The 16126-nt window shown below is 52.2% G+C and overlaps 1 protein-coding gene and 1 pseudogene across 2 annotated transcripts in view; both read left to right on the plus strand.

The window, feature by feature from the left end:
- The first annotated feature begins 8973 nt into the window (after positions 1-8973).
- On the plus strand, positions 8974-10079 carry LOC311579589 (large ribosomal subunit protein eL36-like; annotated as a pseudogene). The gene is made up of 2 exons: positions 8974-8989; positions 9358-10079. The product of its transcript is annotated as a large ribosomal subunit protein eL36-like (transcript).
- Positions 10080-12274: 2195 nt separating this feature from the next.
- WNT7B (Wnt family member 7B) overlaps positions 12275-16126 on the plus strand; it is a 46553-nt gene continuing 42701 nt past the window's right edge. Inside the window, exon 1 of the mRNA XM_084750336.1 lies at positions 12275-12907. Within this exon, the coding sequence (XP_084606462.1) occupies positions 12837-12907 (71 nt within the window). The 5' untranslated portion in view covers positions 12275-12836. The remainder of the gene's footprint in view (positions 12908-16126) is intronic.

Here is a 16126-nt window from a genome sequence, read left to right on the forward strand (position 1 = left end):
GTGAGGAGTTCCTCACTGCTTTGTTCAACTTGGAGTTTTTTTCCCCCTTGTTGTTGTTTTCTTTTGTTTCTTGAGACAGGATTTCTCTGTATAGCCCTGGCTGTCCTGGAACTCACTCTGTAGACTAGGCTGCCTCGAACTCACAGAGATCCACCTGCCTCTGCCTCCCAAGTGCTGGGATTAAAGGTGTGAAACACCACCATCCAGCTTTCCACGTGGTTTTCAAATACAACCCAGGACCACACATTGGGGGTTAGGGAGCATAGCTCACAGAGGGCCGGGCCTTTGCAAAGCAACCATTAACCAAAAGTTTTCCTGCATGCTTACCCACAGTCATTTGGAGGCATTTTCTCAGTTGAGACTTCCTCTTTCCAGATGCCTCTAGCTTGTGTCAAGTTGACAAACAGCCCAGAGGCCCAGTAGGAGATTTAAAGAGTGTTCTCTACAGGGCTGGAGGGATGGCTCAAAGATTAAGGACATTGGCTGCTCTTCCAGAGGTCCTGATTTCAATTTCCAGGATTCACATGGTGGCTCATAACCATCTATAATGAGATCCGGTGCCTTCTTCTGGCCTGCTGGCATTACATAAAGGCAGAACACTGTATACATAAGAAATAAATTTTTTAAAGTGTTCTCTAGGGTGAACTGAAAGGAGCTTTTGTTCCTTGGAACCAGACACACACACACACACACACACACACACACACACACACACACACACACACACAGAGTCTCCAGGGCACCTATTACCAGCAGGAGGAGGGACCTAGTCACCTTTGTCAAAGAGAAAGAAATAATGGATTGAAGGTATGAACTGAGTATCACTGACTCTCAGGAGCAAGGAGTCATGACAAACATACTCTCTTATCAAAATAGACCATGCCTGGTGGACCCTGTGTCCTCACACTCAGAGAGACACCCCAGTGCTCTGGTCTGCTCTACACTAGAAGAGAAGCAATCTAGGACACTGCCTCTCAGTTCATGGCAGGTCAAGCTGGATCAGGGTTCAAGATGAGGGTACACCTAGACTGTGGCCTGCCCTCCTGGCCTGAGAAGGGGCTTCTGTTGGAAACATAGATCTGGTGGGGTTTTGTTGTGTTTAGTTTTGGTTTGGTTTTTGGTTTCTCGAGACAAGGTTTCTCTGTGTAGCCCTGGCTATCCTGGAATTCTCCTTGTAGAGCACCCCCTGATGGCCACATCCTTACAGTGCAGGAGTGCAGGCTCCTGGAGATTATGGTCCTGGCCAGGGTCAGGCTACCCTCCCACTCTTGGCCTGTCAAACTCCTGGGTTTGCTCCGTGGGAGACTCACCATCCCTCAAGAATCAGTACCTATAACTGTCCATCCAGTGAAAGCTCTCCCACTTCTTCACTGGGGAGAACCTCACTCCCTTCTTCTCCCTAGAGGCCCTGCCTTTCACTTGATAGGGGTTGGTGTACACCCACACCCACACCCACACACACACACAGGGTGTGGGTGGGTGCGAGAACCGGACAGCTGTGCAAGCTGCCAGGAGCTAGAAGGTGGCTCAGAAGTTATGGTCCAGGTTCCTTCCTAATCAGATTTTGTCTCCAGAACCTCCCAGCATGCATATGGGAACCCCCTTCCCCCACTACTGAGGAGTCCGGTTCAGCGTGATCCCAGACCTGGCTGGTCAGGCAAGCAGGGAACACTTTATCCAGGGCCTACTACTGATACCCAGAAACCTTCAGTAGCTCCCTTGTGCCAGAAAACTAAGCCCCTGGCCCTCAGTCTAACATGCAGTCCGTGTTTGGGGTCCTGCCTTTTTCCTGAGTCACCCCTTACTCTGTCCATGCCAGGGGCCATTGCTTACACTGTCTTGGGGTTTGGGTTTCTGTTTCCTTCTCTGTGTGTCCAAACTCTGCTACGCTGGTTTTATGTTTACCATTAAGTGTGTGGCTTCTAACCACCGACCCATTGGGAGTCCAGCTTGGCATGGCTGGGGGCTGGTATTTGATGGGTAGGGGGCCACCTAGAGGTCTCCGGGAGTGGGCCTCTGGGTTAGTCCTGGTTGCAGGCACAGGACCCTGTTCATTGCTGTGGGAGGGACTGAGGCCCTCTGGGCTAGTCTTGGTTGCAGGCACAGGACTCTGTGGGAGGGCTGAAGCTCCCACTTTCCCTGCTGGTTTCCAACAGCATCCAACCCCTAGAGGCCATGAGCCTTCTCCCTAGGAGGCCACTACTCCTCAAGGCCACTGCAGAGGTCAAGCCTTCCTGTCTGTCTCTCTCACAGGCCCTCCAGCTACAGCTGCTGAAAACCCCCCTTTTAGAGAACTCAGGAAATCAGGCCCAGCCCACGAGGGTAAGTCCTGATGGTGTCACAAGATTGTGACTTTAAGTGCACCTATCTCCCAGGCTGCGGGCTGGGCACCTCCCCCTTTCCCCTGCCCTCATCTTCCCCAGTGCCTCTGGGGGTCACTTAGTCCCTTATAACACTTTACTACTGACCTCTGGCCGTCCTTGGTGTCCCTTCCCTCCCCGGCCTGGGGCTTCCCAGCAGTGGCTGTGGGTACTTCCCCTCTGCTTCTGCCCCATGAAGAGGTTGAGTGATGCATCATCCAGAGCCTAACCCTGTTTGGCAGGCACAGGTGAGAGCTCCTATACTTCTTTGTCTTAGTTAACAGTTCCTGCAGCTGTGAACACACCATGACTAAAAGCAACTTGAGGAAGAAAGGATTTATTTGAATTACACATCCCGATCATATCCATCACTGAAGGAAGTCAGGGCAGGAACTCAAGGCAGGAACAGAAGCAGAGGCCGTAGAGAAACATTGCTTTATTGGTTTGCTCGCCCATGGCTTCCTCAGCCTGCTTCTTAGACCATCTGGGACCAGGTGCCCAGGGGTAGCACTGCCCACAGTGAGCTGGGCCTTCCCACATCAATAATGAATTGAGAAAATGCACCACAGGCCAATCAGGTGGAGACAATTTCTCAGTTCACGTTCCCTCTTCCAAAATGACCCTAGCTTGTGTCATAGTCTTGGCATAAAACAAGCCAGCATACTACCCCAGCAATGTGATCTTGGTCCCTTCTGTCGCTCTCGGCTTCTGTTCCTGTGTCTGCCTGAGCTTAGAGGTCCCCAGCTGCTCACCCAGGGCCAGTGCATGGTCAGGGCACTTGAGGCTGGAGCTGCTGGGATTCAGGAAATGCCAGTGACCACATCACTCACACATCACTCACAGGATTCCATACGAAAGCAGCAGGAGTCAGTGTGTGTGTGTGTGTGTGTGTGTGTGTGTGTGTGTGTGTGTGTGTGTGTGAACAGCAACAACCAGATGTGACTGGTGCTGGAGATGGGGGTGCTTAACCTCTAGGTTCTAGGTTCAGGGGAGTTGGATCAGATCCCTCTCTTTCCAACCCAAAACACTGCAGGTCACACATTGCCTGATGCTTCCTGCAAAATCATTCATTTGCCCCTCAATTCATTTAAATAATTACTTAATAGAACACTTACTCTCTGCCTCCAGGATAGAGCACTAACCAAGATAGACATTGCAGTGGTTCCTGTAAAGCTTATATCCTAATGGAGGCCAGACAGATAAAACAAGGACATCTTTCCTTAAGAGGAGTAGCTAGTGCCATAATAAAGAATGCCAATGGTATATTTGGGGGGAAGAACGTGGGAGGCCCTCTGATGCGGAATGCTTAGCTGAGGCCAGGCAGTGCTAGAGAAAGACTGTTGGAACAAACAGCACGTACAAAGGTCTTGGGGGGACAAACTAGTTGTTGTGGTAGTTTTTCCTCCTGGCCCTATGCTCCCAGAATAATGACTTATGAGACTCAAAATGTATTTACAAATACCTAGGCCATGTAGATAGGCTCTTCTCTGATTACCTCATAACTTAAAAATAACCCATTTACACTAATCTACATTCTGCCATGTGGCTGGTTACCTCTGCTCAGGTACCGTGCATCTGCCCCCCCTCACATCTTCACAGGTGAACCTCCTATGCCTGGCTCTATCCCAGAATCCTTTCTGCCTACCGAATCTCCTCCGTCCTAGTTCTTCCTTCAGCTATAGGCCATTGGTTTTTTATCGTTAGGAGATGTTTCCATACAGACACAGGTGATTCCTTCTACAAGTGTCTAAGTGACACAGAGGACATAGATGTCAGGAGAAATGGGGGTAGGGTTTTTTTATTAAAATCTTTTCTTCTAATTTTTTAAACTTTTACATATATATTTATATTATTACACATATATGCAATGAACTACATACAGCAAGAAGGACCAGGAAACAATTAGGGATTATATAAATGCTACATTCGCAGCGTTTTGCCTACTTGTATTTGGCAACCTTGGAGAAAACATCTTTCCTATCTTGGTGAGTCTACAATTCTGAATGTAAATCAATATCTTTCATATCTCATCTCTATCAACCTAAAAACGTCTATCTAGACCTAAAAACATCTAACCCCTAAACAACTACCTGGTTTTCAACCCTATCAGAGATGTGAGAAGGAATAAAATTAATTATCTGAATAAAGAGGAAGTGCAACTTCGCAGCTTCCAAAATGAGAAAATGACAGAGACAGTTCACTTCCCAGACAGTCACCCAAAACTCTCTATAATGTTGGAGCATTGTCTTCAGCCTTCTGACCAATTATATCTGGCAGACATATTTGTGAAGCAGGAACTACTAAGAAACCCTGTTTTTACAGAGTTTGGCTATCAACTCTACCTGTGTCCACGCTTGCTCACTTTTAGGCAGAATTCTGTCTGTGGCAGAAATGAGGACATTTGTCCAGTGCTTGGTTACAGCAGTGGAGGTGGCCCTGGGTCCCTGGGAACTCACCTGAGTGTGGTCCCATGGTCCTGCGGTGGGAGGGCATGGATGGTCCACGTGACAGATTTCTTTCTTTCTGGGAAACACCAGCACTGTGTTTTGGAGCTCTCAGTATGGTCCTTTGGTGGCTGTGCAGTCACTGCTGTTCCGCGGATCAGACACAGTGTTCGATGGACACCATCTTGGATGATCTTGGCTTGGGTATTTCTAATACATTGCGCTAAGTATTTCCTCACAATCAGGCTGCTTTCTGGGGTGAACATTTCTGTGTAGCTCTGGAACACAGTCCTCCTCCTCAGAATGCATTGATGACCTCATCTTTCGAACCCTGCACCTGCTGCGCGGACCTGCACCATCTGTGAGGACGCCCTTCTTTCTTTTCAACCCCTATCTCCATACCTGAGAAAGAAAGATGGAGGTAGGTTTTTACTTTATTCATTTACTCTAAGCGTCCATCTGCTCCTTCATGTCCCAGGTCTGTGCCTTAGACTGGACTCTCTAGGCCAGTGGTTCTCAACCTGTGGGTCACAATCCCTTGGAGGGGGATGAATGACCCTTATAGAGGGGTTGCCTAAGACCATTGGAAAACATAGATAGTTACATTATGATTCATAACAGTAGCAAAATTACAGTTGCAATTACAGTTATGAAGTAGCAGTAAGAATAGTTTTATGGTTGCAGGTCACCACAGCATGAGGTGCAGCATTAGGAAGGTTGAGAACCACTGCTCTAGACATTTGGAAATGGAATTCAGATGACTCCACCAGAGTGTGGGGATGAGGGGTAACCTGTTTTGTGGGGGTCCTGTGGGGACTCAGAGGGGCCCGTGAAGTCAAGGAGCCCGGCACACAGTGCTGGCCCACTGAATGTGAGTAGGTTTTTCACCCTTCATATCTCCCCACACCCACAGCCCAGCCCTGTGTGGCCATTCACAGGCACTTGCCAGCATCCCAGAGAAATCACTTGCTTGAGGAAGATTCTGGTTTCTTCCCTTTCAGTGCTTAAAACTATCTGCCAGGTGTGCCAGTGCACACACTTAATCCCAGTACTCAGGCAGAGGCAGAGGCAGAGGCAGGCAGATCTCTGTGAATCTGAGGCTATCCTGACCTACATAGTGAGTTTCAGGACATCCAGGGCTATGTAGAGAGACCCTGTCTCCAAAACAAAACAAAGACGAAAAACAAACAAACAAAAATCCTGGGAATGTCCTAGGCAAAGAACCTAGATTTGATTAAATCTGCATAATCCACACTGGTCCACATGAGGATGGCTTGCTGCATCCTCTCATAACACCCATGTGTCTATCCATACACATAATCATTGCCCATCAGTTCATCCCTTCATCCACCCACTCACCCACCCACCCATACTTTCCTCAACCCATACCTCTCCACCCATTCATTCATCCATGCGTGCACACATGTATCTATGTTTCACCTACATATCCATGTATGATTTCCTCCCTCTATACATCTACCCATACATGCACCCATCTACCCACCTACTTATCCATCCATCCCCTACCCATCCGTGCTAGCTACCATATTTTTCAGCATATAAGATAACCCCCAATTTTTCCAGTTAAAATACAGAATTTGGAATATACTTGCCGTATAAGGCTACTCCTCTTCCAACGCAAACCCTGTGCAGAAGACTTGGGCATGTGTCTATTTGCAGGCAGGGCACAAGCAGCCAGGTGCTTTATTAAATGCTGGCAGATAGTCAGTGCCTGCCTACACTGCCCCTTTAAGATGCACTCCACACTCAACCTGAAAAACGCAGCCCTCTGAGCCTAATGGGCTTGTTCTGGTGGAGAGCCAATCCACGCTCACATTCTCCTCCTCAGGGTACAGGAAGATGTGTGCAGCTTGCTCCTTCCTGCTTCATACTCCCCACACAGAGTGGGGAGTCAGCTGCAGCACCTCCCACTATGTGTGTCAGACATATGAAGCATGCTGCACATAAGTACCCAGCATATAAGATGACCCCAACTTTGGCACAGAATTTTCAGGGTTAAAAAGTTGTCTTATAGCCGGGCGTGGTGGCGCACGCCTTTAATCCCAGCACTCGGGAGGCAGAGGCAGGTGGATCGCTGTGAGTTCGAGGCCAGCCTGGTCTACAAAGTGAGTCCAGGATGGCCAAGGCTACACAGAGAAACCCTGTCTCGAAAAACCAAAAAAAAAAAAAAAAAAAAAAAGTTGTCTTATACACTGGAAAATATAAGACTTTTATGCCAATTTGACACAAGCTGGAGTCGTTTGGAAGGTACTTCAATTGAGAAAACGCCCTCACCAGATTGGCATTTCTTGACTAATAACTATAAAGAACCCAGATCACTGTGGTCTGTGCCATCCCTGATGGTCCTCGTTGCTATAGGAAGGTAGGATGAGCAAGCCATGAGGCACATTCCAGTAAGTACCATTCTTTCATTTTTTCTTCTTCTTTCTTTTCTTCTTCTTCTTCTTCCTTCTTCTTCTTCTTCTTCTTCTTCTTCTTCTTCTTCTTCTTTCTCCTCCTCCTCCTCCTCTTCTTCTTCTTCTTTCTTCTGTTCCTGAATCCAGGTTCCTGCCTTGAATTCCTGCCCCAGTTTCCCTTGATGATGAACTGTGATGTGAAATTATAAGCTGAAATAAATCCTTTGCTTCTTAAGCTGATTTTGGTTATGGTGTCTTGTCACACCAATAGAAACCTTAGCTAAGACAGAATTGGTACCAGGAGTGGGGTACTGATGAGCATGTTGTTTTGGAAAGGATTGTGGAGGTGTTTGGGACTTCATGCTGGAAAAGCCATTGAGTGCTCAGAGCTTACTTGAACATAATACTGAGAGCAGTGCAGACAATGGAAGCCTGGCTCATGACATTTCATGGCCATTTATTTGATATTCTGAATTAAGAACCACTAAAGTGAAACCTTTCCTTTGCTGGGACAATTGATGCTGGCCAGTCGGAGCTGAAGAATCAGCTGTGGTTAAGAGACTGGCATTGTTAAGTACAAATCTTCAGGGAGATGTTTCCTTGGGGTGAGTACATGGATGATGTGGTCCAGAGTACTTTGTGCTGGTAGCTGAACTTGATAATGTGTAAGAGTCTCCCAAGTGGTACTGGTTTTGAATGCATGAAGAGGCTTGGCAGCATGAGAGACCATGAGAGGCTATAAATGCATCTATGCATGCATCCATCCATAGATGAATCCATCTATCCATCTACCCACCCATCCATGCACGTGTCAGTTGAAGTAAAGCCCCAGGACTGAAGGGGTCTTGGAGAGAAGTTAAGGCTTGGCATCAAGTGGTAGGGTCAGTCTTCCTGAAGAGGATCCAGGAGAGACTATCGGTAAAGGTACAGCCCAGTTGCAGAGGGTCCAGCATTTGGAGATGTCAGTCAGTACCACAGAAGGACCACCAAGGATGGCAACTGCAGCGGAGTGGAGCTAGTCTTAGTTTAGGAGGCAAGCTGTGTGTGCTGTGAAAGGGAGAGCCATAGAAGTGCCTGGGTCAGCTGGCCTTTAGAGGGCAGAGGATCACCAGCGCTGAACCCTTTACAGGGTTGGACTTTGGCTACGCTTTGATGTGATTGTGACTGTGCCCTGCTTCCTCCCTCTTGAAGTAAGAAAACTTTTAGCTTGGGCTTTGATTTTACAGGAGCCCACAGCTATGAGACCTTGAATATTTTAGAGAAACTTTGGGATTTTAGAGATACTTTAAATGTTTTAGAGAAACTTTGAATTTTTAAAAAAAATATTTTCTCTTTTAGATGTATTGACCTTTATTTTATGTGTGTTGGTGTTTTGCCTGCAAAACTTTCTATGTGAGAGTGTCAGATCTTGGCTTTATAGACAGTTGCGAGCTGCCATGCGGGTGCTGAGACTTAAACCACTGAGCCATCTCTCCAGCCCGGAGACTTTGAACTTTTAAAGAAACCTTGGATATTTTTAAAAGACCAAACTTGTGTTTGAGTTTTTATGGAATATGGGACTTTTCAAAATTGGAATGTTTTCCAGCCGTGGTGGCTCATTCCTTTAATCCCAGTGCTCAGAATGCAGAGGCAGGCAGATTGTTGTGAGATCAAGGCCAGCAGGGCTACAGAGAGAGGTCCTGTCTAAAGAAAATAAAAATAAAGTTTGGGATGTCTTATATTGTAGTATTAATATTATCATGTCAACCAGACATGGCGGTGCACGCCTGTAATCGCAGCACTCAGGGAAGAAGAGGCAGGCATCTTGAGGACAAATGAGAAAGTAAAAGTTCTAGTTAAAGTAATGTGTTTGTGTGCCAAGCTCATAAGGGACCAACTGTGCCGGCCTGTTTTATGTTAACTTGATATAAGTAAGAGTCATTTTGGACCAGGCATGGTGGTGCGCACCTTTAATCGCAGCACTTGGGAGGTAGAGGCAGGTGGATCACTATGAGTTCAAGGCCAGCCTGGTCTACAAAGCAAGTCTAGGGCTACCTAGAGAAACCCTGTCTTGAAAAACTAAAAAAAAAAAAAAAAAAAAAAAAAAGAACCTCAATTGGGAAAATGGTCCCCACCAGATTGGCTCACTGTTTGTAGTGTCTGTACACTCTTGGGATGGTGGTCCTGGGTGCTACCTAAGAAAGCAGGCTGTCTTCCTGTCGAGGCCGCCATCGGAGAGCAGCAGCCATGGCCCTGCCGTGGGCCTCAACAAGGGCCACAAAGTGATGAAGAACGTCAGCAAGCCGAGGCACAGCCGGCGCCGCGGGCGCCTCACCAAGCACACCAAGTTCGTGTGGGACATGATCAGGGAGGTATGCGGCTTCGCGCCCTACGAGTGGCGCGCCATGGAGCTGCTCAAGGTGTCCAAGGATAAGCGCGTGCTCAAGTTCATCAAGAAACGGGTGGGCAAGCACATCCGGGCCAAGAGGTAGCGGGAGGAGCTTAGCAACGTGCTGGCAGCCATGAGGAAGGCAGCGGCCAAGAAGGACTGACGCCCCCTCCCTCAATAAACGTTTGTGCAGTTTTATGTGTTAAAAAAGGAAAGAAAAAAGAAAGAAAGCAGGCTGAGCAAACCTTGAGGAGCAAGCCAGTAAGCGGCATTCCTTTGGGGACTTCCCCTTCAGGTTCCTGCCTTGAATTCTTGCTCTGATTTCCTTTGGTGACTGACGGTAATATAGTACTATACTGAAACGAAGCCTCACCGAGTTGGCTTTTGTGATAGTGTTTTATCACAATAGAAACCCCGTATAAGACACCGCCTAAGTAAGCACTCACTCACGGATGTACGCGTCACTCCTACCCACCTACCCATGCACCCGTGTACCATTCACCTGCCCACCTACCAATCCGTTCATCACTTACCTAGTCACGCATCATCTAACCACATACCCGTTCATCCAGATATGCACTCACCCATCACTGAATGTTCATTTGGGGGGTTGGACACAACAGGAAAAACACCATGGAGTATAGGAACGAATGATGGTGGTAGTGGTAGTGATAATGATGATGACAACGATGACGACGACGATGAAGGCCGCGATGATGATCTCCAGGCTGGAGACGTCTAAATTTTTGCCTGAAGTCACACTGGCAAAGATAGCTGAGCCTGAAGACAACCAGACTGTCCTGGCTCTGTCCTCTTCACGCCAGTCTCATCCCAGCCTTACGGAGAGAAGCTCCCTCAGTGGAAGCAAGCCTCCACCTTGTTCCACAGACATATGCGGGGGACCTTGGAGCCAAGCCTTAATCATACCTTCTTCAAACTGCAAGGTCAAATGGTGAGCAGAAGGCCATCTGTGATTACGGGTCCCCTAGGATGCCTGGGCGGTGCCGCTTCCCGCCGGCTGCCGGCAGGGGGCGACACGACGCTGTGCCGCAGACCCTGCAAACTGCGTTTGACAACCCTGCGTTCTGTTTTGGGGAAACAAGGGCATAGAAGCAGGTCCAGTCCGTCTACAAACAGGAGCACCCACTTTTCGCGCACACAACCCTCCTGGAGACTCCCAAGACCAAGCCTATCTTGGGCCTCTGGGACCTGGCAGGGCTGGAGGTGGGGTGGGAATCCTAAGGCCCCAGGTGGGAGACACATGGGTGATCTCCCTGCTCCAGCCCCGCTGTAGCCACACAAATCTTTTGTCTCACTAACCGACACCAAGACTGAAGCTATTGGCGGCGACGACCCGGGGAGTGGGGAGGAACACCCTGAAAGTCTCAAGCCGGTCTCCGGCTGCAAGCGTCGCTCACTGTCGCCACGGGGTGGCAGCAGCCACCTGCCAAGTTCCGGGGCTGTTCCGCTCGCTCCCGCCACCGGGCCCAGTTCAGTTTGTTGCCCACCAACTTATGCGACGTCCAGAGTTCTTGGTTTCAGGCGACAGTGGTGCGGGACTGCTACTACAGTTTGACATCTGTGCCTTAGTTTGCCTGCTTGCGATATCCAAGGTCTCCTTTCTACGGGGTCCTCCAACCCAAAGAAACGTTCTGCACAGCTGCACCTGCGGGCCTCTGAACCTCCGGCCCAGGAGCAGCTCTCTCCCGGGTCGTGGCAAAAGTTCAGAGGATTTGGAGAGATTAAGAGGGGATTAGGGGCAGGGAAGGGTAGCTTCTGAGCTTGAGGTTCCTGGATGAGCTGGGCTAGGTAGGCCTGAGGACAACACCTCTTCGTATCCTCCTCAATTCCACACTAGGTAATTGGGTATTGGCTAGTCCTTAAAGACTACGACGACGAGTCCATCCCCTTGTCATAATAGCTCTGTTTGATGCTGTCCAGGGCTGAAGAGATTGAAAACTTGTTTTGGACCGCCGCCCCCCCACCCACCCACCCACCACCACATGTCTGGTCTGCTGAGCTAGGACAGATCTATCTATAGCACGCAGTGTCCCTGACATCCATTTGTCCGGGACAGAATCGAGCCAGACTCACACAGGGTGTGCCAGGCACCAAGGTGAGTCTATCTTCCCACTCTGGCTGTTAAAAGTGAATCAGATCTGAGTCTCGCATCCGACAGCCCTGAAGAGTGAGACTGAGAACCCCCAGACTGGGGCTTTCCAGGACCGCCTTCTGATAACCTTCTCTGAGTCTCTGTCGTGGTGCCACTCTTAAGGGTGGGTAAACTAGTGTGTCTGCTAATCTTTAAGACTGCTTGCACAGTCTGCGCGCTGGGTGCTGGACCGATCTTTCACGAAGTTTGCTGGGCAGGCAGCGATGCCTGATCCGGGGGTGTGGCCCTGGAAGCCCCCATGTGAACAATGTCTAGGAAGAAGATGTCTGCACTTGGCGGTGGGTGGTCTATCCCTCTTCGACTAGAAACTGGAAACCGAGTGACCACCAGGCCCTGGGCTAGTAGTTTCTTAGCCCCCGCCCCTACCCCCACCCTCACTGGCTCTGAAGAGCGCAGGTGTCTCTTTGGAGCCGCACCCTCTCCTCTCCCTCCCCCCCCCCTTCCCACGCAGTCCTGGGAGGGCGATCGGAAGGGAGCTGGCCTGGGGAGGGGGGGCGCGGGGTTAGATGCGTTAGTGTGTCACGGGGGAGGGAGGAGTAAAGGGAGGGGAGAGCCAGGGAGCGCGCGCGAGAGAGCGCGCTGAGAGCGAGGAAGGCGGGCGGGAGGCGGATCCTCCTACCTGGGGCGCGCTCGCCTGCTCGCGGCTCGCTTGCCGGGGCCGCGAGTCACCTGGGGAGGCGGACAAGTGCGGACACATTGGCCGCCGCGGCGCACCGTGAGGCGCGCACGGCCCCAGGCGGCTGAGCCCAGTGGAGGCAGCGCCCGCCCACCCACCCGACCGCTGCACCCAGCTCCGGCCTGCGCTTACAGAGCCCCACGGTCACTCCTCTGGGCTCCGAGGTCGCGGTTCCCGGCCTGGGTCACTCCCCCCTCCGGGCGCACGCGGCTGCTGCGGCGCCCAGGGCTCACCATGGTGGCAACGCGTGCCGGGTGCCCGCGCGTCGCCCGCCGCCCGAGCAGAAGCGCCGGCTGAGCGTGGTCCTCCCGCAGCCCCCTGGCCCCTGTCCGGCCCCTGCCCGCCCGCGCGTCCCCTCCGGCCGCAGCTGTCTATGGCGCAGCCCCCCTCCCTGGATCATGCACAGAAACTTTCGAAAGTGGATCTTTTACGTGTTTCTCTGCTTTGGCGTCCTCTACGTGAAGCTCGGGTGAGTATTCCTGTGGGTGGGGGGCGGCAGAAGGGGAGCCGGCAGCCTCTAGAGCCTCCTCCAGTGGACCTGGAGACCCGAGTTGGGAGGGGGAGGCGTTTCTTTGAGTGACCGGGCTGGCCGGTGTGTCCAGCCCTCGCCCCCCTCACGGAGACTTATCTGAGTCCCCAGGGCCAGGGATCCTCTAGAGGGGCGCGGAGCCCAGGGCGCAGCAGGGACAGCGCGGCGTGTGGACGGCCGCAGCGAGGCTCGCGGGTAGCGGCGAGCGTGCCGGGCGCGTACTTTCACCTGTTTGGGCTCCAGGCCCCGGGGATGGGACGCGCCTTCCCTCCCCCGGGCTGCGCTGGGCGCCGAGCCCGGATCGAGCGCTCGCCGCCCGAAGGGCGCGCCTGGACGGGGGGCGGGGGGCGGGGGGCGGGGGGCATCCCCGGCGGGGGAGATCGGGGCGCGCACCCGCCGCGAGCGCGCAGGCCCTGCACCCGCCGCGGCCCTGCGTCTCTATCCATCACCCGGACATGTTGAAATTACCTTGACAACTCGTCCGGCTGGCTCAGGATGGGCCGCGGGGCTGGCGCAGCAGCCTCGGGCTCCGTCCCGGGCCCGCACCCCCGCCCTCCCGGGGCCCAGCGCCCGGCCCCCTCTCGCCGCGCTCCCCCTGGCGCGGCCGGGCGGGCGGGCTCCAGGCGGGCCGCACTCGCTGCTCGCCGCCGTAGCTGCTCCGAGTCGTATTTCCACATTCCTGAACCCAGCCGAGTCCTTACCTGTTGAGCCGCGATCTCCTTTTAGACAGAATCTGTCTCGGCCTCCCCGGATTGGGGGTGGAGGGGCAGTGTGACCGAACGGAGCTCAGTGCACCTCGCAGACGTTAGTCACTCCTGGCGGCCTGGCCCAGACCAGACCCCCAACCCCACCCCGAGCACCTGTGGGCAGCTGCGCTCGCCCCGCGCCACGCGCTCCTACTATGTGCCGCCAGGCGCTTGGAAGCCTGTCTTACCGTGGCCCTGGGAAGGCCAGTGACCAGACCTGTAGGAGGGGCGGGTTCCGGTACCTGGGAGACCGGCTTTCCAGGAGAGAGGTAGAAACAGTAGCTGAAGATCAGCACCCTTCCCAGCCCTTTGCACCTCCGCCATCTTACAGGTGAAGAAATTAAGGCCCAGAGAGGGGCAGGGACCAAGCCTGGTGGCCTCAGAGGCAAGGTTGGAAGTCAAGTCCCGTACTAGCCTTATTCCTGAAGCCCTGGGCGTGAGTGTCTGCGACTGCTGGTGGTTGTGTTTATTGTAGGTTTGTGTGAGTAGGCTGTGTCCCTGGGTGTTTGTTTATGAAGGTGAGGGGTGCAAGCTTTGAGCCTGCTGGGGGTGGGGGCGGGGTGGGCAGGCCACTGCTTCCCAGACTCTAGGCAGCCTGCAATGATTCTCCTGGGCCTGCGAAGGGATCCACAGCCCTTTGGGAGAAGGTTCCAGGCTGTCCCAGCTCCCTAACTCTGGCACGGAGGCCTTTGAGCTGAGGCTTGACTCCACCGGCTCTGACTCTGGCTTCCAGCGCTGACCATTCTTCGTGGTACCAGTTCTTCAAGAAGAGGCCTTAGCAAAGGCCTCAAATGGAAAAAGGGGTCAGCAGATGGACCTGGATTCCCGACGTTGGGGGGCTCCGTGGAGTGGTTCCTAGGTTTTGTCTCTGTACCTCTTTTGTCACCTTACGGGAGTAGGATTTTGCATCAGGCTGTTCTGAACAGCATGGTGGGCGGTGCTGAGTAGAGAACGGGTGCATTAGACCCCAAGGGTCCCCAGTTGCCTGTGAACATTACTTCTAGCAGTGAGCAAGCTTTCTTCTGCCCAGGAGCCCCAAGAAAGAACTATTCTCCCTCCAGAAACTGCTGCCCACTTCTGAGTTAAAAAAAAAAAATAATCCAAAGATCAAGTTGAATGACAGCCAGAAAAGCCACCCTGAGACCTGCAAAAGGAGTGTGTGTGTGTGTGTGTGTGTGTGTGTGTGTGTATGTGTGTGTGTGTTTGCTCGCACGCATCCATCAGGTGAGCAGGAAAGGTAGCTGGGCCTTCCCCTGAGACGTAAAAGGATAGGTGGTGTGAACGAGATCTCTTTGAAGGAGACATCATCCCACATCACTTCTGGCAGGCGCCTCAGTGACCCTCTTACCCTGGAGCAACCTCTTGCCCTCATCTGAAAATAGTGAAGTGATGGTAGTATTCCCCTTGGGGCTGCCGAGGGATTAGTCCTGATGGCTTTTGCCCTGGCCTTAAGTAATGGTGGTGGAATATTGTGGTATCTGCCAGGCCAGCGAGGCCTTTCTTATCACCAGTGATCATGAGATCAAAGGTGAGAGCCATTCTGGGATTCCTCCAGATAGCTTATTCTGGGAAGGGGGTATTTTTTGTGATGGAGGCTTCCGAGCCTGCCTCTGCTGCACGCTTCGGTATGTGCAGTGGGGCCTCCAGATCCCACCGGAACATTCGTTCCCACCTGCACACTTCACATACAAGCAAGAACCAGAATTCAGCCCTCGCGCACAATGGCAGAACAGAAGTGCCTTGGATTCTCAGCAACTTCCAAGCACAATACCAGTAGGGAGTCGCAATGCCTAACCTAAGGTTTCTAGGCATGGAGCTGCAGTACTGGAGGAGGCCAAGGTAGGGTTGGGAGCAGCCAAGGTCACTGAGGTGCCAGGACCAGCCTTGCCCTAGTCTTGTTCCTGCTTTTGTTGTCAGAAGAAGCAGAGGGCCAAAGTGGGGGGGGGGGTGTCGGGAGGTAAGGGAGGTTCCTCACTCCTGGGTGCCCAGGAACTTCCATGCCAAACCCAGGAGCTGGGATCCACTTTCAGGACCACACACGGCCCCCCTCCCTTTCCTGCTGTCCTCCCTGCTCCGAGACTCTCCCTCCTCTTGACGTATACCTCTATAGAAAGACATTCCAATAAAGCCGAGCTCAGCAGAAATAGGAGGTGGGACCCCAAGTCCGTTTCTAGGCTCTAAAAAATATTTACTAGAAAAGTAAGGGGTGGTTTAGAAGAATCTGCCTTGCACCCACCAACCAACCCTTCAAAGGAAAAAAAAAAGACGAAGAAGCCAGAGGTGAGGGCCCTGTGTGATGAGAGCAGCAACGGGGGGTGGGGGGTGGGGGGGGCGCTTCCCGGCTGCCTCTCCAAAGAGGTGCATGAAGCGGGTAGTGCAGGCACAAGAACAGACCTGGCCCAGGTGCGGTGAG

This window comes from Acomys minous, assembly GCF_964271855.1.
Source record: "Acomys minous genome assembly, chromosome: 12".
Lineage (NCBI taxonomy): Eukaryota > Metazoa > Chordata > Mammalia > Rodentia > Muridae > Acomys > Acomys minous.